The following is a 24,283-nucleotide window of genomic DNA, read 5'->3' as shown; positions in this document are numbered from 1 at the left end:
TGTATCTACTGTATAGCTCTGCTTTTTTGTTTTATGTTTTTTAACGGGGGAGAGGGGGTTGCAGATGAGCGTAAATGATACCTAGAAATTTAAACGGGAAAAAAAAAGATGTATTCAGCCAGTGTTCTTTCCAGGTTATAGCTAGATGTCAGCTTGGCAGCCTCCAAGCTGTGGTTTATTGAATAATACTTAATACTTAGCACAGCCCTTGGTGAAGATCTTTTTATGGCCTTTTCTGAATGTTTTACAAACATAACTAAAGCTTATCCAGATGAGAGCAGGGAGCTTTCTTTTTTAAAAGAGCAGAATTTGGCCTTTGGGATGCTGCAGTTTAGAGAGTAGAAAGAGAATTGTGGCCAGGGGGCAACCCTCGGTGTTCTGGGAGAGCAGGCATAGGGTTTGGCCTTGGTGAATCTGGGCTTGCATTTCACCCAGCATTAGTACTTAGTGATCGATTTCAGGTAAATTGTGGAGTCCCCCTGAGCTGTCAGGATGTTTCGGAACCTCATGGGGAGTTGGGCCCCATACTATATGCTCCACAGATGCCTTTCTTTTTCCTGCTTTTATCCTCCAAACCAGAGGTTGTCCATGCATCGATTCCTTGTAGCTTGGATTTTGCCCCGCCACTCTGCACATAATTGGGTGCCATTTGTTAACATAATTTGGAAATGGCAAATTCATTTTAATAATATCTTAGGCCAAGTGTAATGAGGAAAGTCAGTTATATGGTCCCAAATCATATTACAAAGTTAAGTGGAAACCAGTTTAGATTATTTTAATTGATCTGTTTCTTTGCCATTCCATCCGATGTAAACTGGAGGATCAAATTTCAGTAGATTGAAAATCCGAAGATTGGTTCCTAGTATTTCAGAATTCCATTTCGCTTTGCAGTTGGAGCTTTCGGCTTTTAAGAAGAATGATGCTGTGTTTGAATTCATAGTCAACGTCAGTGTGATTTCTGGGAACTGAATGGAAACGGTGGATGGTGAGAATGAGAGAGCCCAGCAGCGGTGTGTTGCGTTCCTCAGACTCCTGAGAACTGCCCGTTGTGGGTCCTCGTTGGGGCCGCAACTTACAAGAGCACAGACCCTAACTTCTTGGTTGAGTTGGTTAGTGCAGGGGGTTCAGGGGTACGGGGCACCAGCTTTGCTGGCATTTCCCATCCTCGGCTTCCTGCGGTGTTCTCCTTCTGCATGCCCTGCTGGGAAAATCTTGCTCTTCCAGCTCTTTGCCCTTTGGCATCTTCCCAATGGCTTAGACACAGCCTCTTTCCTGGGCCTCTGGAGGCAGCCCTGACTGCCTCAGACCTTGTGTGTATTTGCTGATTGCCTGCCCCCGGGGTCTCTGTGAGATGACTCCTGAGAGCTGAGCCCCCAAGGGGTGCCCCCAAATGACCGTTGAAGATGGGAGAAGGGTGTGCAAAAGACCGGCGTGCTCCTGGTGTTGCAGATCTGGTTTGGGGCTGGCAAGCAGGGTCCCTTTCCTGCACCCCACGCAGCCTCATCACCGAGCCTCTGGGCTCTAGCCTCTTCAGACGGTAGAGCAGCAATGAGCTCCCGAAACTGCTTTGAACTTTGCTTAGAGCAGTGTCAGACAGGAGCAAATGAACCCCCGCCCCAATTTTGATTGTGCACGTAACATAAAATTTATATATGCATAACATAAAATATACTTAAAATTGACCATCTTAACCATTTCTAAGTGCACAGTTAAGTGACATTCAGTATATTCACCCTGTTATGCACCCATCACTATCATCTGTTTCCAGAACTCTTTTAATATTGCAAAACTGAAACTATCCCAGTTTAACAAACACTAACTCCGCATCTCTGCACCCTTTTCTGCCCCTCCCAGTCCTTGGTAAGCACCATTCGACCTCAGTCTCTATGAATTTGACTACTCTGGGTACCTGGTAGACGTGGGATCGAACTCTATTTGTCCTTTTGTGTCTGGCTTGTTCACTTACATGATGTTTGCAAGGCCCATCCACATTGTAGCACATGTCAGAATGTCCTTTCTTTTCAAGGCTGGGTAGTATTCCATTGTTTGGATAAACAGCACTTTGTATATCCATGCATCTGTCCGCGAGCATGTGGGTTGCTTCCACCTTTTGGCTACTAGGCACCTGCTGTTCCTCAGGCCTGTGTTAGGGGGACCCCTGTGAAAGACAGAAAACAGATGCAGTGCAGTCCTTGCTGCCCGGGGGCTCAGTCCAGAGGCTAGTTAGTGAGTGCCCGGACATGAGGGAGAGATGAGTGCGGCCAGGGGCCTGTGGTAGAGCAGAGACTAGAGGGTTGAGCTGGCACCAAGGTGAATTTTTTTTTTTTTTAAAGCAGACTGCCCACTGAGCAGGGAGGCAGATGCAGGGCTCCCTCTCAGGACCCTGAGATCACGACCTGAGCCGAAAGCATGGCTGGCATAGAGAACATGGGTGTTTTGATAGAAGGAGCCACTGAGAAGCCTGGATGCCTAGTGTCTTAGATATTGGGAATCTAAAGTAGGTTCATGTGTTGTCCTTGGTAGGGGAGTGCCAGAAACTGAGACTGGAGGTGTTGGCATGGGTCAAATCACAAAGGGTCTTACAGGCCATTCTAAGGAGGTTTGATGTTATCTAGAAGGCACAGGGAGCCTTTGAAGAACTTGAAAGAATGGGTGCCATCGGATTCACATTTTAGGAAGATTGTCTTGCAATCAGGGTAGAGGGTAGGTTATAAAGGGGTCTAGCCCCCAGCCAGGTGTGTGCTGTGTAGTAACTAGGGAAGAGGTAGTGGCAGTGGCAGTGAGGACTTGGTCTAGAGGACATAGCACCCCGAAGTGGCCATTGTATGATGGTTGAATTCGGGCAAAGAAAGAAAGTTATTAAAAGTTACCAGCTGTAGAGCTTTTTGTCTCGGTTTTCCCTTCAGATTTTAGCTTTGCCAGCCACGGTGTCCGACGGAAGGCAGAAGTCACTAATCCCTCAGCTGAAAGTAAACTCGTGCCTGCCGGTCCATTTGGTGGTAGGACATGAGTGTCTGTAGAGATGGATGACACAGCGCCACCCACCTGGGGAGTTTTCCTCGTGGAACTGCAGCAGATGCCACGTGTTCTGCGGTTCATGGCGTGAGATGGAGGCTGTTGGACAGGGCGTGAGGCCCCGGTGGTTGAGGGTCTCTGCCTGTCGGCTTGGTATTTAAAGGACTAGGTCGCTGCCCACCAGGCTTCCGTGTGTGTTCTCCGGCAAGCTGAACCTGGACTCTTGTTTCAGGAGTGAGTGCAGGGTGGACTGTGGATTCCAGCCCTGGCCCACGTTCGCTGTGACATTCTTGCTCATTACGCACAGTGGTACCGGGGTGCATTGGGATAGTAGTGCCATCTGTGTTCATCGTGTGACATGGGTAGGTGTGGGAATGATGTTATAATCCCTTTTTTGGTGGGGGAGGGGTCCAGGCTAATTTTTGCTGAGTATGCTGCATGTTTTATTTATTTATTTAAAGATTTTATTTATTTACTTGAAACAGAGCAAGTGGGGGGAGGGACAGAGAGAGAGGGGGAGAGAGCGAGAATCTTAGGTGGACTCCATGACCACGACCTGAGCCGAGATCAAGAGTCGGGTGCTTAACTGACTGAGCCACTCATCCGCCCCTGTGCTGCATGCTTTTAGAAACATCTCTGCTTCGTAGCATGAGACCAGGGTTTCATTTCCATCCTGCTGCCAACTAGTGGGGAAATTTGGGGAAAGCCAGTGAATCTCTGTAGAGCTCTGTTTATTCATCTGTAAAATGGCATTTTAGAGGTTTAAGGTTTAAGAGTTCTTGATGAGTGTGATCTGTGACTCAGGAGGCCTGCAGATGGGGTTCAAAAAGACCTCTTGAAATTGCACGCCAACTCTTTGTAAGTATAGTTCTTTGGAGGAAGGGCCCAGCCTTTATCAGACTTTGTGAGAGACACAGGACCTGAAAAAACCGTGATCAATCTCAGAGGCTCCGCACCTCTGCTCATCGGCTTCGGCATCCGGGTGGCCCCTCCCCGGCCTAATACTCAGTGCTCCCCTCCCTCCTCTGAGTGGTGGGTGGGGACTTGGGCCTGCCCAGAGGTTCCAATCAAGTAAGCAGAAGCTCAGCCAGGGTTAGCGAAATTAAATCACTCAGAGAAAAATCGATGTTAGTGAAATTAAGTCACTTGATCTTAAAAGCAGCATAGAATAGCAGTTTTTCATATTCATGGTGCTGTTTCCTCCCTCTAGGTATCTTACAGTTCCTGCCATTGGTTTGTTTTTGATGTCCTTTTCGAGGAGAAGCAGCTTTGGGCATTTGTAGGAGGTTGTTAGACACCCCAGTTGGGGACCCAGGGGTTTGTCATAGGTTGATTAATCAGAAAGTATTAATCCAAAGTATTACAGTCTATTTTCTGCTGGAGGAGACCTTGCATAGTTTAAAGATGATTCAGAAGGCACGCTAGGATCTTGCCATACTTTCATGCTGTCATGGGTATCCGTTACCGCGTTCCGGTAGCTCTCCCAGGACGCTGCAGTGGAGAGCAGCATCGGTGCCCTACAGACCCTGTTGGAGAGAGAGATTCTGTGCCCAGCGGTCCAGCGAATGTGTGAGTGAGGGCGGGTGCCACCTCCGAGGGGGCTGTGGATGGGTGGGGGAATGGCCTTGGAAGCAGGATGACAAAATGCTTGTCATCTCCTTTGGGTGTGGTTTAGGGCCAAGGAGATGGAGCAAGGAAGGAATGAACTGCAAGCATTTATTGTCATTTTGATGATGATTACAATAAAAAAAGACATGCTTTTGATAAAACCCTTAAGCAGAAGATAAGGTGCAAAAAAACGCCAAGCCGCCTCCTGCTCCCCTCTCTTCAGACTCTTCTTCCTTCCATCCTACTTCCCACAGGTGAGCTTTGCAGATACTCAAGATGCACAGCAACATGTCGTGTCCTTGGTCTTTTTAAAACATCAATGTGTAATTTGTGGTTTTTCCGATGTAATGTATCTTGGATATCTTCCTGTACTGGAGTGATCTATTTTTTTTTTAAAAATGGCTTTGAGTGTACAAGTAACCCGTGAATATATATATATTCCTTGTAAGAATGAAAATGGCACACACACAGTAGAAGGTGACAGCTGTAACCTGTCCTTTCCCTGCCCCTCGAGATAACCACCCCTGACAGCTCAGCGAGTGGCCTTCCAGGTGTTTTCTCCTGCGTGTGTCTATAGACACCTGTATAAACTGGGGAGGGGGTTGGCAGGTGAGGAGGGGAAGCAGTCCCAGAGTGATATAGTCGCTGTGGTGTGTGTGTGTGTTTTTTGAGGGGGGGGGCAAAGAAGGGGAGAGGGAGAACCCCAAGCAGACTCTACACTCAGCACAGAGCTGGACGTGGGGCTCGAACTCACACCTCTGAGATCATGACCTGAGCTGAATTCAAGTCAGACACTTAACAGACTGAGCCACCCAGGCGCCCCTAGATAGTTCAAAACAAAACAAAACAAAACACATAAATACGATCCCTACTGTTCTGAGTCTGTCTCTTTTAAATAACTCTTTTCTGTTAGAATAGTTTTAGATTTACAGAAAAGCTGCCTCGACAGTACAGAGGTCCTGCACACACCTTCACAGCTTCCCCTCTAACACCCTACGTGGCCGTGGTACGCTTGCCACGACTAGGGACCAGCAACACTACGTTCCTGTTCATTACCTACACTCAGTACTTAACTTGGATCTCACCAGTTTTTGCCCAGTAATTCTGCTCTTGTCCCAGCATCCCACGCAGGACCCTGCATTACATTTAGTCTCCGTGTCTCTGTCAGCTCCTCTGGTCTGTGACAGTTTCGCAGACTTTCCTCGTCCTTGGTGGCTGTGACTGGGTAAATACGGAAAGCACTCGATAGATGCTAGCCTGGATTTGTTGTTTGCCATCTAAGACAGTGGTAAGAGCTGCTGTCTGGATGCTATGGGGTGGCTGTTGGGGAAGGGAGAAATATGTCTTGCTCTGGAGTGCTAGGGGATGCAAGGTGAGGGGGAGCAGGAGTGGTCAAACCATGTGAGAACCCAGGGTCCTTTGTCTCCAGGGACCCTCGTCTCCAGGGTCATTACATTTTGCCAGGGCTTTGGCTCATGACTCCTTTGCCTGAGGCATCCACCTCCATAGCGAGCATGGAGGGGCCGGTAGAGGGTGTGCAAGCCCCACTCCCTTACGTCCAGCCCTGTTGCTTGATGCCACGCGAACACCCGCTCCTTAATGCCCCTCAACTGGCTGTCCAGCGGCGGTGCTGTGACTGGGAGAGCCACGAGGCTGGGTCTGGGAGGAGCAGACGGCAGCCGGCGTGAGATGGTGTTGGCCATGGGCTGGTGAGCATTAACCGTTCCTGTAGTGGTATCACCTGCTTGTGGGGGTGGCGGAATGGGGTAGGATTTATCACTCTACTGTGGGGACTTGAGGCCTCTGTTTAGATTTTTTCTCCTTTGTACACAACTTCAGTGGAATCGCGTACTTGGAGCGTGGTTCCTCGGCAGGTCCCGGGGAAGCTGGTCCGCCCAGCTCCTGAGCACGGCTGCTGTCCAGCGGCCCCTGCCTCCAGCTGCAGAACACGGAGGATGCTGCCGACTTGGTCAGCGGCTCTCTGTGGCCCGCTGCTTCCCCGGCGCGCCCACAACAGAGGCCGGCCTTGTCCTAGTGCCACGAGCAGGGCTGGCTCCACCTCCCCAGGGCCTGTTTGTTCCCTGCTAGAATGATCATCTGTTTTCAGCATTTTCTGGCTGTCTAGGGTAGAAATCTTAAAGGCTGCACCCTGCATTATCCTAAAGAGGGAAGGTGGGAGAAACTTTGGACGCTCTCAAAGCGCTGGAGGGGGGGCCCCTCCACTGCACCTGCCTTCTCCTGGCTACCGTTGGAAATGTGTCCAGTACCAAGGAGCGCTGGCATTCACCCCATTGCACTTAAGTGCCACACTTCTATTAGTTTAATTTTGGTAAACTAAAATTGATAATTGTTCTTGTCTACATGGATGTATCACGCTACTGCCTTTTAAGCAAATTAACACAGCAACATGCTGGGGTGGAAGGGTGCAGGGAGACGGAATTGAAGGAGCATCAGGGTATCAGGAGGGTACTCAGAGGAGTGTCATTCCATGCTGGGCTCATTCATCCTCTACGACAGTCCATCAAGTGGGTATGTGTGTCACCCCTTCACTAATGAGAATGAGCCTTGGGCAGGCTCCAGGGCCCTGGCTGTACTGTGGTGTGGTTTTGCGAACACCTGCCACCTTCCTGGGGTGAGTGCTGATGGCAGCATGGCTTTGTCCCCTTGCCTTGGGGCCTCAGCCTGCAGGGCGCCGGCCTCAGCACCCCTGAGCCCACTCAGATGGAAGGATTGGGCAAGAGAGGTTGCAGGTGCTGGTGGAGGGAGATGTCGCCCCTCACCTCTCACCGAATGGTTTGGAGGCAAGAGTTGCTCATGCTTGTCCAAGATCTGAATAGTCGAGAGTTACATTGTTCCCCACCTGAACGTGTACAGGGAAAAAAAAAAAAAAAGAAGAAGAGCTTCTCGATGGCTCTGGAAGAACACAGAGATTTTTCGATTGGCTGTAGCTCTCTTAACATTAGGGCATCTTTGATCTGAATTTCAGCATCAAATAAAGAACGTGTATGCTAAGGTCGAGGGGGCTGACTTCTTTATGACATGCAGAGGAAAGTTTGACCCGTTTCTAAGTAGAATTGTTACAAAGAGCAATGCGTGGAAGGAAAACTATTTGAGCGTCGAGATAAAGGTGGGTATGTTATTTCGTGGAAGCGCAGAGAGCGATGAGGGACAGTTGTCTGATAGAGTTGAAATCCTGTGTTCAGGTTTGCAAGCTCCGTCTCCGTCCACCAAGGAAAACATCACATGTACAGGAAGAGTTCTTATAGTTGGGTGAGATTGTGTCTTCTATTTTTTCCCCATGGTTTATGAACAACAACAAAAAAAGAATTTGACATTCTGCAGTGGAGTTCGCTTATGGCGATAGTCTATGCTTTTCCGTACAACATGAGGTCGGAAACAACAGTTAAGCTCCTCGGTCACCGTCTTGTCCCTTCACATGTGGGTGGAGATACCTGTAAGGTTCTTTACAGGTTTCCTTTGTTGTTTTCCTGTGATGGATAAGGGCTTTGGGCTTGACAGAGTGTCTACCCTGAGAGCCATTAAAGGGAGTGCTTATGATGGTCAGATGGCTCCTGGGTGATGCATGTGGAGAGGGGCTGACCCACACCCATGCACCTGGCCCTAGCGTCCTTGCCGCCTCGCAGGACCTGTGACTAGGAATTCTCTGCTCCAGGGTGGTGGGAGGAAATCAAGATTTAAACCTCAGCTCCACTCCTTCTCCCGCCATAACAGAGTGACCCCTCTGGGTCATTTGATTGTTTAGTCTCGGTCCTCAGCTGTAAACAGGGCAGATGACAGAGCTGCAGAGTTATCAGCAGTACGTGCAATCAGGTTTCTAAGATCTCCACAGACCTCTTTATTACCTCTTTAGGCAGCCCTGCCTGACTTCAAGAAAATCCTACTGTGTGTTCTCATAGGGAGCCCACATCTGTCCCCCTGTGGGGGTCCAAGTTCTGTGTCCCTTCCCCCATCAGGGTCACCTAGGACCCTGCAGCCATTTTCCAGGAGAGGAATTTCTGGTCCCTGCTCCTTCCTGGCTGTCAAACGTGGATGTTCTCCCATTTGGTCTCATCTGTTTTCAACTGTGGAGACAGAAGCCGAGTTTGGGAGAGCTCTCCTCTGGCCTCTTACTTTGCTAAGTCTCCCTTAGTACAGTCTAAGGCCACCTGACTTTTTTTTTTCTTTTTTGGCAGTCACAACGCCCCATCATCACATGCAGAAATTATATCCAATTAAATCTCCTGAGTCTTTTTCACACCTCCTACATTTGTGCATTTCTTTTTTTTGCACCCAAGTGTCCAAATAACATTATTTCCTCTCAATTGCAATTCCAATCTGTTGATCTTTTTAGCTCTTGACTCTGTCATCTGATGTATTTGCCATCTCTCCTAGAAACTTGGCATCCTTGAATTAGATAAACATTTTGTCTGTGCTGTCGTTCAAGTAATTGATAAAAATGTTGAAACATATAGGACTCAGAAAGAGCCCTGTGGCCTTCCACTAGAGACCTTCTTTGGGCCATTCATTAATCAGCACATTGGAGGTCGTGAATTCCACATTTACCCAGCTTGTTGAATGTATCTCATCAAGGATGTGATGAGATTTTAACAAGGCACTATAGATAAAGTCTAGTGTCCCCACAAGCTACCAATTAAAAAAAAAAAAATCCTTATGCTAAGAAGAAAAAAAATCCAAAAACCACAAGTCATTGTGGTTTATGATGGTTGAAGGCTTATGACCCACAGCTTTGCTCTGCAGCAGTGTGTTTCTTTTATTCTGCCTTTGGTTGATAATGCTGGTGGAGTGCAGTGGGGAATGTTACTACTGGGTCGCTTGGGTTTGGGGCTGTTATCTGGAGCAGAATGGGATTGAGCAAGAGATGATTAACTGACCTTTTTGGGGAGGTCTGGGAGGGCACTGGTTCAGGATATCTCTCCTGCCAAGACACCGAGAATGGCTTCTGTGAGCCACTATCCAGTCTGGTGGGTGGGCCCCCATGGTGTGGATGGAGAAATCCCAAATGCAGAGGGTACCTGGTCTTGGTAAAAACTGCAGCATGCCTCAGCGAAGGAGTCGGGGATGCACCCACCTCCAGATGCTTGGATAAGTGCAAAGTGGAGGTGTTAGAGCAGAATAATAAATGCAGACCTTTGCAAGAGTGGGAACGATGACCTAAGGGATGGCAGGAGATTGTGGATGGCGCGGGGGCGGGGGAGGTGGACAGGCTGGAGTGTGATTCCGCCTTGTCATGCTTCCTCTGCCAAATCTTACAAGGCAAGAGTTGCGTGGAGCTACAGACGTATCTGACCATAAGACACAACTTGCCAACACCCAAGGCTAGAAAATTGATGAAATGGAGTGAGAAGAATTCTGCGCTTGAGTCGTATCAGATAGTGAGGGTCAGCCACAGGCTCATTTGCAGAGGTGGTGACTTGCATGTGGGGTTTTAGCTTCCGCCAACTCCCTAGGGAGGGGCATGCAGGCGCCCATCTGTGTGACCACTTATACCCGCCACAGGTGTCTGAGTCCTTTTGTGCCCAAGGTCTCCGGCTGTGCTGGGTGCGGCCCCACAGCCATGCATGGCCTTGTGGCAGGGTTCTAAATGCCCAGCCTATCGGTGAGCCTGCTTTCCTTCCTGCTGGGCTCTCCTTGGACCTCAGTGGTGGGTGGGCTGCATGACCTGTCTTTAGCTGTCTGTCTACACTTGTGTGACCCACATGAGAGGCAGAATAAAATGCAGTGAAAGTTTTCCCTTATTCTTAAAAAAAACCAGTGTGGTCAAATACACATAACATAAAATTTACCATCTTAACCAGTTTTAAGTATACATAGTCATGTTAAGTACACTCACGTTGTTGCACAGCCAATCTCCAGAACTCTCTTCATCTTGAAAAAATGAAACCCTGCACCCATTACATAACAACTCCCCTTCCCCTCTCCCCACACCGTGCACGCACTGTTCTGCTTTCCATCTCTGTGAATTGGACTGCTGTGGGTAGTAGAATCATAGTTTTTGTACTTCTGTGACTGGCTAATTTTACTCAGCAGGAAGTCCTCAAGGTTCATTCATGTTGTAGCAGGTGTCAGAATTTCCTTCCTTTTTCAGGCCTAATAATACTCCTTTGTAAGAATAGTCCACATTTAGTGTATCTGTTCTTCCATCAGTGGACACCTGAGTTGCTTCCTCCTTTTGGCTATCGGGAATAATGCTGCTGTGGACATGGCTGTGCAGTCCTCTCTATTTTTGTTTGGTTACCGACCACTGCCAGATAATGGTCTTGCTGTCCTTTGTGAGTGCTGGATCTGGGTGGGGTTTTCCCTTTGGCTTCTTTAGCGCCTTCTGTTCCAGGCACTGTTCCCTTTGCCCTTCTCTGGCCTGCCGTGCTTTTCTTCCTGCTGTCCTTAGACTTCTCCCTCCCCTTTCTTCTCCAGTGCTTCTGTCCCTGCTGCCCCTCCCCCGGTTCCACGAGGCCCCGGCTGCCATCCGAAGCTCCTGCTGTGTGTTGCTTTGGGTAGACTTGCTTGTCACAGGACAGCTCTCTCTGGGCATCAGAGATCTGGTGTCCTGTCCTGTTTTGTGTGATGGTTCTTTGTAGTAGTTATGCGTTCTCATGGGACATGCGGGAGGGGCGTGCGAGTGTGCACCAGGCCCCTGGTGCTGACTCTGTTATGGTGGCTGCAGGTGAGCCTGGGAGTCTGCGCTGGAGAACGCGGAGGGTGCTGGTTTTAGGGCCCGTCAGGACCGGCTGCTCCGCGAAGGCGGGGATACGTTGATTTTGTTCACTGCTGACTTCTGAGCCCCTGGAAAGCATGTACTGGCACGTGGTAGGTGTTTTATAACTATTTGTTGGAAGACTAAATAAATGGAGTCCCAAACCTGCATCTGAATTGCGGGGAAACTGAGGCACAGAGCAGCAAAGCCGTTGACCTCAGGCCAAGTGGCAGGGGGTCCCCTCCCCTCTGACAAAGCTCCCAAATCAGCTCAAAGGCCTCAACAATTCAAGAGACTGACCTTTACCACGGCATCCATGAAGAAGTGCGGCCAGGTGCAGAGGGAGCAGATGAGTGGGATTTGCACACTGATAATCAGCTTGTTTAGATAACGGGCTAATTGAAAGAGTACAGGTCACTTGAGGTAACTGGAACATTGTAAAATATTTTTGAAATGAGGATGTGAACCGGAATGATGTAACGCGTTCTATAAAAGCCTGTGAGATAGGATGGGGGCCACACGGCTGACTTTTATTTGGAAGGTTAGCCTGGTTCTGAGCAGAAAACCTAAAGTCAAGAGAGAGAGGGGAAAAGAAGGCAGAAGGAGCCGTATTTTCCAGGTAGGGCAGCCCCTTCTGGGCTTACCTCCTCCTGGCTCCGTAGCTCCCCTCCCCCAGCACCCGGGGCCCCACAACGCCATCCACTGGCTGCACAGGTCCCCAGTTTGGAGGTTCAGGGTGCTGTCTGGCCTGCCCTTGTGTTCCTGGTGGTGGTGAGGAGGCTGCCCCCCCTGGGGAGGCCTGGCAGCGAAGCTTGATGCAGGCTCCCGCAGGGCCCATGGGGGGCTGAGTGGCTGGTAGGGGGAGAGGGTATAACAAGGGAGTCTGGTCCTTGTGTCTATCTTCCTCAAAAGGCAACCAGCTAGGGGCACCTGGGTGGCTCAATCAGTTAAGCACCTGCCTTCCCCTCAGGTCATGATGTCAGGGTCCTGGGATGGAGCCCCATGTCTGGCTTCCTGCTCAGCAGGGAGTCTGCTTCTCCCTCCCCGGACACCCCTCCCCCCCCACTCTCTCTCTCTCAAATAAATAAACACAATCTTAAAAAAAAAAAAAAAGGCAACCAGCCATTGGGACTGGGAATAGTTACAAAGGATTTGGGGCTCTTATAAAGGTACTTTTAAAATACAGGGACTTAGAATATTGAATTTTCAGTATTTTAAGATCAGAAAGGAGTTTGGAATCACCATCAGAGCAGGCAAAGTAGTTTTCATGAAGACCCAGGAAAATAGGTGTTGTTCCTCTGTTGAAGCAAATACAGCTTCGTTCTGCACCAGTCTGTGTGGTTCCCGATGCTTTATGTGATGGGGACACTGGGGCTTATGTTCCCTCCAATCTTTGAAGTATTTCCCAGTGAAGTTTCCATTTCTTCATTGGAGAGGCAGGATGTAAACATCTCAGCCCGCTTTGTGGATTCTTTGCCACATTGTAGCGCACTCTGCTAATGCTCTGAGCCTTCAGGGCTACATCTTATGTGTGAATGGGTTTTTAGATTATGTTTATATGCGTGATAGAGATGGCTCTTCTGTGGGGCGGTAGAGGACAATTTGCACATTGAAAAATACACTTAATTTTAAGTTTCTGTTCTGAAAGTCACCTGTGCGACGCAATCCCTTACATTTTTATGACTGGGCTGTAGCTGTTGAACATGTCAGGTGGTGGGGACCGCTTACCGGGTGCGTAAATATCAATGTACATATACAGTGTAAACACATTCTCCTTGACGCATGAAGATAAAAAGGCTTAACATGAATTGTGTCTGTTTACACTTACACAGAAAATTCTGCTATAACAAACTCTGGAGTATCCATAGTGTTTGTTATCACAACACTGTCTCTCCCCTCCTCCCCCATCTCTGATTTTTTGGTTTCTTGCAGCCTGGGAAGGAGTGGGCGGGAAGAAACCCACGCCGCCCCTTCCCTGCACACACGGAGGATGTGCTGAGACAACACGGGCTAGGGGCTGCAGATTCCGCAGCCGCAGGTGGACAGTGAGGTTGCCAGGGCCACTCCTTCTCCACCCCCATTTTCCTCCTGCTTTGCTGTGTTTCATGCAGTTTCTGTGGGCTGCTCGGGGGATTTTCTGGTAGATTGAAGGTCAAATTAAGAAATACAGGCACACAGGGGCGCCTGGGTGGCACAGCGGTTAAGCGTCTGCCTTCGACTCAGGGCGTGATCCCGGCGTTACGGGATCGAGCCCCACATCAGGCTCCTCCGCTATGGGCCTGCTTCTTCATCTCCCACTCCCCCTGCTTGTGTTCCCTCTCTCGCTGGCTGTCTCTGTCAAAGAAATAAATAAAATCTTTAAAAAAAAAAAAAAAAAAAAAGAAATACAGGCACACAGCTCTTGTGTGCACCACACTCCAAAATGTGGGTGGGTGCGGAGGGTAGTGACACATGAGGGGGGTTAAAGGATTACTTTCTAGGGCAGTGGTTCTTGCAGGGTGGTGCCCAGACCAGCAGGATCAGTGTCATTAGGCACTTACTAGAAATGCAAATTCTTGGGTCCCCTCGTCTGTGTGTTCACAAGCCCTCCAGGTGGTTCTGATGAATGCTCAGATTTTTGAAGGCTGTTCTACCTGCAAAACCAAGTTGACCTCCTAAGGGGTCCTCTCAGTCTGCTTCCTAGCTTCTGCCCAGCTGTTGCTCTTGTTTCTCTCCCCGTCTTGCAGGCTGTCCTCCTGAGGGTTCCCAGAACTGCCACCAGCCACCTCCACGCGTGTGCCCCTCCCTCTGCCTGGCACCCTGCCCCCTGCCTTTCCTGGCAAGACCGTGCTCATTCTTCAGACCATCCTCAGGGATCCCCTCCTCTGAGATGGCTTCCTGACCTCCCCAGAGATGGGGAGTCATGGGCCCCCTTCTTTGTGGTCCTGCAGCCCTGCTCATTGACCTGATAAAAATTTTACCTCATTTAATTTGCCACTGGCTAGAAAGGTGACTGCTCTGTCCACTTGTCCAAAATTCAGTTACACATGAATCCTCTCCTAACCTCTTAAACCAGCGTGGCCTTCACGGAGTCCAGAGTTTTTGTAGAACTAACTTACTGGTTCCAAAGAATTCATTTTAAGGGACATAAAGAACTTGTATAGAGGGCCAGTGCCAGGGTGACAAAAAAGGTTTTGTTATATTGGACTTAACAAGAACCAGAGGTGACAACTGATTATCATTTTACTCATTCTACCTTTTGTAAGATGATACTATCGATGCTTCCCGAAGTCTTTTATTTCCATCCATAAGCTAAGACTGTCCCATATTTTAAAGAGTTGATCAGAGTTAAAAATATTTTAATTAGGTAACTACCTCTGATCATCTTTTTTTTTTTTTTAAGATTTTTATTTATTTATTCGACAGGATAGAGACAGCCAGCGAGAGAGGGAACACAAGCAGGGGGAGTGGGAGAGGAAGAAGCAGGCTCATAGCAGAGGAGCCTAATGTGGGGCTCGATCCCATAACGCCGGGATCACGCCCTGAGCCGAAGGCAGACGCTCAACCGCTGTGCCACCCAGGCGCCCCTACCTCTGATCATCTTTAATGGAATTGGTGTCAGAAGGCTAATCAGCGAATTCGTTCATTTCACTCTTTGTTGTATCAACATAATATTTAGTTTGGGGCAACGAAATGGATGAATGTTTTTTTATGAATTTAATTTACATAGTAACATTGTCTAAAGCTCTGTGCTGGCTGCAGCACTTCTCTGATCTTTAGGACAGCTTCCTTAGGGTACGTGTGAACAGCCCACTTTGCAGGTTTAGGAAGGGTATGTGACCTCTTGAGGGCAGGAGTCTGTAAATGGCCTTAGGACTCAGACCTAAGATACCCATTTTCTTTTTCCAGGACACAAGACTGTGTTTAGCATAGAGCATATACTAAAGCTGTCACCGAATTGCTTCTGCATCTCTTCCACATCCTTAGATACGTGGCTTATTCTCTACCAGAAAATCCCCCAGTGTGCTAGGGTTTTCTTTTGGGGGTTTTCTCAGGCAAATGCTTGTTATTAACCCTTCTTATATTAGCAGATCTGAGGGATTTATTTCCCACATATGTATAGTTTGTTTATGCCATTCACTTAAGTCCCTAGAGCAGAAATTCTACCTTTGGATGTTTTAAAAATATGTAGGAATTTATTGGCAGCAGTGGTCTTTCAGCTGAAAGACTTCATTTAAAAATCTTATTTTGGGGAAGGTGATTTCTACCTCCCAGGCCCTCACCTGCCTGCCTCCAAGGGGGCCTGGCTTGGGTACCAGGCCTCCCTGCCCCTCCCACCCTCATCCCTTCCCATTGCCCTCTGCTCCCACATTGGCGGTCCTCTGTCTGTTTTGGTTCTGTTCTTGCTGCTCACGGGCTTTCCGCCTGCTGCCCAGGCCCGCTGTCCCTCCCTTCCACTGCGTTCTTTCCCTCTGCTTCCTGTTTGCCTTCATTTCCATAAGCTTCGATGATTCTTTAAGGGCCAGCCTGAGAGCTCACATTCCAGTGCCTTTCTTAAAGTCGAGTTTTTGGGTATCTCTTGCTTTGAAAAGGGAGAAACAGTGTTTTGCAATTTCCTTTTAATCATCAGTGAGTAGTAGCAAGGGTGTGTCTCTCTTTCATGCGCCGTGTGGAATATTTACTCCCTCAATGCTTGTATTATTTCACGGCACCAATGAAGCATGTTGTATTCTCTTTCCTGTTTGTGGCTTGTGCCTTTTGAACACTGTGTTATCATTCCTGGTCCAGCTGGGTTTTCCTTTTTCGGTTCCTATCACAAAATGCCCCCAAGGCCGCCAGTATCACTAACAGGATCCAAAGCCACTGGTGGCCGGGTCCTGCCTCGCACATTGTGGCTTGAGCTTGTCTTCTCTTCAGGAATAAGTGGTTAGTTTCTTCCCACTTTTTTTTTCCCTCTTTTCTTCTATAAATGGGAGGAAAGTGTCCAGGGTGTTGGCCGTTCTTCCACGTGGAGAATCCATCCATTCCAGCTCTGTCGCGTGGCTTGTTAACTGAGTGGTCTACACAGGCCGGGGAGCGGGAGGCAGAGGGAAGCCGATTCTTTCCTAGTGGCTGTTTGGATTGCAATATAAAAGTTTGGCAAACTTTGGTTACGAGTCTTCATGCTCTTTCACCGGGTACTGAATTTTCTGGTCTGTGGGAAAGGATAGCAAACACATTGTTGCCTACCACCTTCCAGTGTGATCAGACACACATTGGATACAATAATAATAGATTGCATCCAAGTACTGCTTTATAAAGACTTCTGTTTATCATTTAAGAGCAAACTATTACACTTCATTTATGATGACACAGAAGGAATACAAAGCTTTAGGCTGGGCATAGGAAAACATGAATAGTACAAAAGCAAAAAAGCCTTCCACAATGAGTCACTGACCTGAAGCTATCACTGGGTGCTATTTCTTGGTTTTTGAGAGTAGTCTGGTGGCAAATATCTGATAGATGCTTTGCTCTCTCCGTTCCCCCTGAGGCTCACCTTGGCCCCGGTCAGGCAGCACGTCCTTACCGAAGCTGCTGTATGCCCGGAGGTTTGGCATGGGAGACAGGCAGAAAACACACAACACAGAGCCTCTCATTTCAGTGAGGGTAATAGACAGTGATCACTCAACTAACACGTCCTTTCAGGTCCCGACACTTTTCACGCATGAAAAGTGCTGTGAAAGTGGTAAAATAGGGAAATGGGGGTGGGGGAGGCAGTTCAGGGGGACTTTCAAAGCTCTGATGAGGTGACATGAGAATGGCGAGCCACGGGATGAGAATGGGGGGCATCCATGTGACCATGGAAGCACCCCAGACAGCAGGGGATGAGGAGGGAAGGAGCTCGGTGGCCGCAGTATGCTGAGCAAGAACGTACTAGCAGATGAGGTAGAAGTCGACAGAGATGAGCCCCTGTGGAGTGGTGCTGGGTCAGGGAGGGACGGGGGGACAGGGGCTGGACCATGGGGAAGGTGTCGCTGTAGCGGAGGCCGGAGATGACAGTGGCTCCGGGTTAGGGTCGGGGTTAGAGCAGTGGCGACAGCCAGGTGTGGTGCAGTCCGTTCATCCCATGCGGGAATTAACGGTGCGCGCACCAGGCACTGAGTCATGCTTCAGGCACTGGGGCCATCGCTGTGGCTGAGATGGACAATAATTCCCCTCCTCCTGGAGCCGACACTGCAGGGGGAGAGATCAGAGGGAGAGACCGGAGGTGAGAAGAGGGCCAGAGGAGGGCAGCATGCACTGGGAGGGAAGGGGATGGCCAGTCAAGGAACAGTGACCTGAAGAAGTGGGGCGTCATGGTGGGCAGAACACCCCAGCTTCCCACAGGCTTGGGAGCTGGAGCCAAGAGGACTCTTTTTTTTCGGCTTTTCTGAGATATTATTAGCATTAATGGATGTAAGTTTAGGGTATATGTGAGTTTGTGATGATTAGATACGTGTATCCATTGCAGAATGATTCCCACGATAAAGTTAGTTAACACCTCCATCCTCTTACATCAGTATAATTTGTGTGTGTGTGGAGATAACATTTAAGATCTACTCCTCTAACAACTTCCAAGAATGCCGCATTGTCAATTCCAGTCACCACGCTGTGTCTTAGATCCCCAGATCTTATTTATCTTCGAGCTAAGAGTTTGTACCCTTTGACCAGCACCTCCCCACTTCCCCCACCTCCCAGCCCCTGACAACCACCATTCTAACTCATCTTTCTACGCATTTGGCTTTTTTCAACTCTACGTATAAGTGGGAACATAAAGTGTGTGTCTCTGTCTGACACTGCAGTTAGCACGAGGCCCAAGAGGACTGGGTATGTGCAGTGTAAGAGGAGACAAAAATCAGAAATGACCCATTGATTTTTGACACGTGCAATTCAGAGAATGGGAGTGCCCCGACCAAGCTGTGAGAGTGCAGGAGGTGGATTTGTGGGGGGAAGGGGATGAATTACTAGACACCTAAATGGAGATGTTGAGTAGGCAGATGGATATGCAACTCTGGGGCTGCCAGTGACACACATTTGACAATCATCCAGCATATGGGTGGCACAGGAGGCCACTTGACCACGTGAGAGGACAGAGATGGGGAGGCTGGGGCCAGAGGTCCACATTTAGAGGTCATTTAGTAGGAGAAGAGAGGCGAGTGGGTGTGTGCGATCAGAGAGGCCTCGAGAAGGAGGCAATGTCAAGTGGCTGAAAGGGTCAAGTCACATGAGGACAGGGAATGGTCACTGGCTTTGATAATATCATCAGGGGCTTTGCAAAGAGTGGTTTGGTATCATGATTGGGGCAGAAGCTCCGTGGAGTGGTTCGGAGGTAACCAGTTGGTGAGGATGCTAACAGAAACTATGTGTCAAGTTTTACTCTGAAGGATGGCTTGACTTCTCCACATCTGCTTCTTCACCTTCAAAGTGCTGATGATACTATGTAGTGTGAGGTACTGTTGAAAGCATCTCATGAGGTGAAACAAAATGAAACAAGGCTTCCTTCACAGCCTTTGTCCGGCATGGAAAGTTCTCAGAGGTTCTCAGAGTGCTGGTTTCTCCCATTCTCTTCTCTGTTGTAGAGGCTTCATTTTCTCATCAGGGATAGAAGGGAATTGGACCAAATGACGTTTCAGGTTCTAGGTTCTCAAGCCTTGCCCACTCCTCAGCTCTTGGGTCCCCTGGACCCTCTCCTCTGCCTGCAGTTCACTGTCTAGTTCCTGTCTATGGCTCTAAGCCCCGCTGAACCTCTTCCCTTTTCCCTCACCTGCTCCACTTTGATTCTCTCTTATACTGTCTTATATGCTAGAATATTCCTCCAAAAAAGGCCTCCCTTGGACTTCTGTCTCACTCAAGAGTCTTGAGAGGGGTCTCATTCCTGAGATGAAAGTTTCCATCCCCACCTGTGACCTTGTATGACTTGGACTCTACCAAACTCATTTCCTCTGCTCTTCTCTACATCCCTGGCCATCAGCATTGCTGTCCCTTGAGTATATCTTGTTCTCCCTTTTCTCTGGCCTCTGGAATGTTAATACCCAGTTTTATTTTTTTTAATGATTTTTATTTATTTATTAGAAAGAGAGTGAGAGAGCATGAGAGGGGGGAGGGTCAGAGGGAGAAGCAGGGTCCACACTGAGCAGGGAGACTGATGTGGGGCTCGATCTCAGGACCCTGGGATCATGACCTGAGCGGAAGACAGACGCTTAACTGACTGAGCCACCAGACACCCCTTAATACGCAGTTTTAAATCCCACCCATCCTACAGGAGCCAGGGCTTTCCTGGGCACTGCAATAGAAAGGACCTTCTCTCTGCAGGAAGCTCCAAGGCTTACTTCGATTCCTGTCTGTCCTGCTTAGTTCGAGTCACATCTAGAGTGGATTTTCACTGTGCACACCACTGACCAGCTTCTGCCCTCTTACAACAATTGTTTGTCATGGGTCTTAGCTCCTGGCCTTCACCACAAGCCGCTTCAGAGGGCAGACACAGCTACTTTGCATCTCTTACAATGTCACATGTGTTGCGTGCTCCAAAAATTAATGAATTACATCAATCAGAAAACTTGACTCTGTCTGAGAAGCTTTAATGGAAGGTTTGGGATTATTAAATCGTAAGAAAGGATATTAACCAAGGTTTGTGTACGTGTCTAGTATTTTAAGAATAAAGTTTCCAGTATTGAGGCTGTTTTATCAAAAGCCCTTCAAATCTGTAGATGCCTTGGTCCAGCAATTCTACTTCTAGGGATTTATCCCAAGAAAATAGTCTTGGATATTTGCTGAGAATGTTTATTGGCATGTTGTTTATGATGTGGAAAAACTGGAGATAAACTAAATATCCAACAATAGGGGATTGGTTAAAAAAAAAAAACAAAAACAAAAACTAGGGGTGCCTGAGTGGCTCAGTCGGTTGAGCGTCTGACTCTTGGTTTTAGCTCAAGTCGATCTCGGGGTTGCGGGATTAAGCCCCACATTGGGCTCTGAGCTCAGTGCAGAGTCAGCTAAAGATGATCTCCCTCCCTCTCTCCCTCTGCTCTTCCCCTTGCTCATGCTCGCTGTCTCTCTCAAATGAATAAATAAAAAAATAAATAATAAATAAAAGAACTCATGGTGCATATTCGTACCCTAGAATTACTATCTCCTTAAAGTGATAACATAGAAGGACATTTATTGACTTGGTAAAATGTTCATATTAAGTGAAGGAAGATATTCTTGTCTGATTACCTTACTTAAATTACTTCTAGAGAAAGGATCACTGGTATAGGCACTGTTAATAGTGATTATCTTTGGATGTTGGGATATTGGTGATTTTTATTGTCTTTTTGCTATCTGTTACCAAACCTTTCCTTAGGAAGCTTGTCTTCATGCTTAATAAAATGTTTTATTAAGGTTGGGATGGAATACCTCTTATTCATAGAAATCACACATTCTTGTCTTTCTGTTAAATTAGACTTTGTATCTATATTCGTACAGTATTGGGGAAGAAATAAGGCCACCTGGCCCATGTCAGATGGTAGCAAGAAACGTGAGAACTTGCTTCTTCGGGTCCCTACTTTGTAGGTCATGGTGACTGTTCTGCAGTGTAGACTTTATTGCTTGGTGTCCTTGAGGCTGGATGCAGTAGTAAGTTGTTGTTTCTTGGCTGCCGAGCTGTTTGTTCAGACTTGGGGCCCTGGGGTTGTGCAGGAGGCACGGGGAGTGTGCAGCCTGGCAGCTATGGAGCCTCGACTGCAACCTTGACTCTCATCCATGCTCCGGTGTGACCCTGGGCTCTAAGCTGTGGTTTGCACATAAGTAGGATGGGGATGGCATCTCCCATGGTCACTGAGTGTGTTGCACAACATCTGACCCGGTGTAGACACTTCATGAACGACGGCTGACAGCCAGTCCCTGACGTGAGTCTGCGGCGAAGAACGGAGTCTTCTGTCTTTAATCGTAATCATATAGGTTTCCTGAAAACTGGCCATATTGTGGGTTGGGACTAGTTCTAAAGATGATTTCCTTTTAACTCAGACATGTCCCGCCCTTGCCCTCTTGTCTCCCCTCAGTCTGTGGGCCGGGCATCGACATCCGCAACGACTATCAGCAGCTGAAGCGTCTGGAGAACTGCACGGTGATCGAGGGCTACCTCCACATCTTGCTCATCTCCAAGGCAGAGGACTACCGCAGCTACCGCTTCCCCAAGCTCACGGTCATCACCGAGTACCTGCTGCTGTTCCGCGTGGCCGGCCTCGAGAGCCTCGGGGACCTCTTCCCGAACCTCACGGTCATCCGCGGCTGGAAACTCTTCTACAATTACGCCCTGGTCATTTTTGAGATGACCAATCTCAAGGATATTGGGCTTTACAATCTGAGGAACATTACTCGGGGGGCCATCAGGATTGAGAAAAATGCCGACCTCTGTTACCTCTCCACGGTGGACTGGTCCCTGATCCTGGACGCGGTGTCCAATAACTACATCGTGGGAAACAAACCCCCAAAGGAATGCGGGGACCTGTGTCCGGGGACGATGGAGGAGAAGCCCTTGTGCGAGAAGACGACCATCAACAACGAGTACAACTACCGCTGCTGGACTACAAACCGCTGCCAGAAAAGTAAGGACGATGTGGGTGCGGCTTCCCCTCTGCTTCTCTTTTCCTTCCCTGCTCTCCCTTGCCTCCCCCCCCCCCCAAATGCGCGGCTTCCACCGGGGGTTCTGCTGGGAGGGTGCGGTTGTGTCGCACTGAGGATGAGGCCGCCTGCGGGGCACGGGTCGGGGTCTTGGTTGGTTTCCTTTTGCATCCGGGAACTCAGGGAAGGCAGGACTGTGGCGTGGCTGCCATCAAGAGCATCAAATCATACCCTAGAAATAATCCATCAGCCCTCTGGGCCAGAAGCTCGCTGACCTTGCGCTTTGGATTCGATGAGAAAGGTGACCTGTGCTTTGGAGGTGCCTAAGCCCCAGCCGTCAGGGACTGCTTATGTATCAACTTGTTCATCCTTTGCGGGAAAAGACATTTTCGGTACGGCAGGACTTCCTTAGTATAAGTCTACTTGGAATATGCTTGAATAAAGGGAAAGTCAAAATTCAGTTCACCTCCTGTGCAGGTGGTGACTTGCACCCATCCTTGGTCCTCAGTGATGGTCATGATGCTCAGGTGTGCTGGCTTATGACGGAGCACCTTGCCAAGGTGGGAGAGCCCTGGGCCGGTTTCCAGGAATCCCAGCTTCAGCTTGTCCGTGTAGCTGTGTAGTGGGTGCACTTGTACACCCTGGGCTTCCATTTCCTTTTCTTCTTTTTTCCCCAAAGAGTTGTGCAGATCTCCTGAAATCACCTCGTGAAAGAATTTTGAAATGTGTTCACTGCCCTTGGGGGCCCCGGGGGTGATATTTTGAAGCTGCTTATTTATCAGCAATAGGCTTATTTTTCTCGAGTGTAACCAAACTCTTGAATTATTGTGATCAATTACCTGGAGACCCAGGTTGTGTGGTATTAGAAGGCAAGTCTGGGCCTTTAACGTGTTGCTTTCAGCAATGTTTAGGTATGTTGGCCAGGAAGGTTCCTCTCCTTGGTTTAGAAGTCAGTGTGGTAGCTATAAATAGCTATTATTTAATGGTTGGCCCAGTTAAAGACCCAAGGAGCTCATGTATTCTAGCTAGTCATGAAGAGCCAAGGAATCCCAAATTGGTAGGCTTGCCTAAACCATGAAGTGTATAAAATAAACAAATCAAAGGCCAGACCCCACAGGTAGCTGTTCTTTCTGTTATCCGTCCAGCCAGGATGGAAGCTGGGAAAAGGATGGTTTCTTTCCACCAGTGGGTCCATGAACATTTGATTAATTAGGGAAGGGGTCTCCTTGGCTGTAACCAGAATGTTGGATGGCCGAGAACACCATCAGGCCTCTTGAAGAGTCCCTGTTGGCTTGGCTTGGAGGAAGGTACTGTGCTAACGTCCCATTTTGGATTGATTAAAACTGTACCCTATCATTAGGTTACCCGCTGGTTTTGAGAAAAAAACAAAAATACCTTTTTAAGTAATCTTGACATTTAAAAATTTTATTTTAAAAGAAAACGGCGTCATCAGGGGACACATCGTGTATAGTGGGAAGATGTTGGATGCGGTGTAAGTGGCCTGGGTGACCCTGGACCAGCCAGTCCTCCTGGGCCATAGTTGGGCACCTTTAGAATGTTCCTTAGGGCAGTCCCGTATTATTCCTTACCGGTAAGCAAACATGTGCACAAAACTGCTTTGAAAACTCATAAGCTCTGTACAAAAGGGAGGTGTTATTTAAAAAGTCATTAGGTGGGCACGTGTTCAGTGATTCAGACGATATTTACTTTGGCCTCGCTGTGGATTTTTGGCTGTTTCTGACCAGCTGGTTGTTGAAGAAGCCGGGAGCAGGGAAGAGGCCTGGGTTCTGGGTCCAGGTCTGGTAGCTGCGACCAGGAATGAACAAGTAATTTAAATTGCCTGGCCCTCTGTTTCTTCATCTGGGAGAGATCCTGCCTTTCTCATAGGGTTCTTGGACTACTCAAAAAAAAAAAAAAAAGAGGAAAAACACCAGAAAAACCAATGGGGTTAGAAACTGGGCCTTGGTGCTGGTACAGCTGATGCTGACAGGCCTGTTGGCTGGACACCTGCTTCCCCAAGGCCACACCCTGCAGCCTTCTCCCCCACCAGTTGTCTCAGCCCTGCTCACTTTTTTCTGCGATTTTACAAGGGAGTATTTATTGAAAATGATGAACAGCGTTCAAGGAAACTGTCTTCCCTTCATCTCGGAGTTTCAGGAAAACTCCAGCATGGGCAGGTTTCTTAGAGATTTTCCAGTTGAATTGCAACTCTCCCTTTCCACGGAGTCCCTTTAGACCTGTGCTGTGTGGTATAGCCACCACTAGCCACACGCGGCTTATTGCGTGCTTGAACCATGGTCTGGTCCGAATTGAGACTCGCTCTAAGTGTAAAATACACTGGATTTCAAA

The 24,283-nt window shown here is 48.5% G+C and overlaps 1 protein-coding gene across 3 annotated transcripts in view; it reads left to right on the top strand.

The window, feature by feature from the left end:
- Positions 1 to 24,283, top strand: part of IGF1R (insulin like growth factor 1 receptor) — a 296,716-nt gene that overhangs the window by 31,914 nt on the left and 240,519 nt on the right. For all 3 annotated transcript variants that reach the window (XM_045795411.2, XM_087856694.1, XM_087856693.1), the window contains exon 2: positions 21,373 to 21,918. In XM_045795411.2, coding sequence (XP_045651367.1) covers positions 21,373 to 21,918 — 546 coding nt within the window. The remainder of the gene's footprint in view (positions 1 to 21,372; positions 21,919 to 24,283) is intronic.

This window comes from Ursus americanus, chromosome 28, assembly GCF_024610735.1.
Source record: "Ursus americanus isolate L20-20 chromosome 28, mUrsAme1.1.p, whole genome shotgun sequence".
NCBI lineage: Eukaryota > Metazoa > Chordata > Mammalia > Carnivora > Ursidae > Ursus > Ursus americanus.
This window is presented reverse-complemented; position numbering and strand designations above follow the sequence as displayed.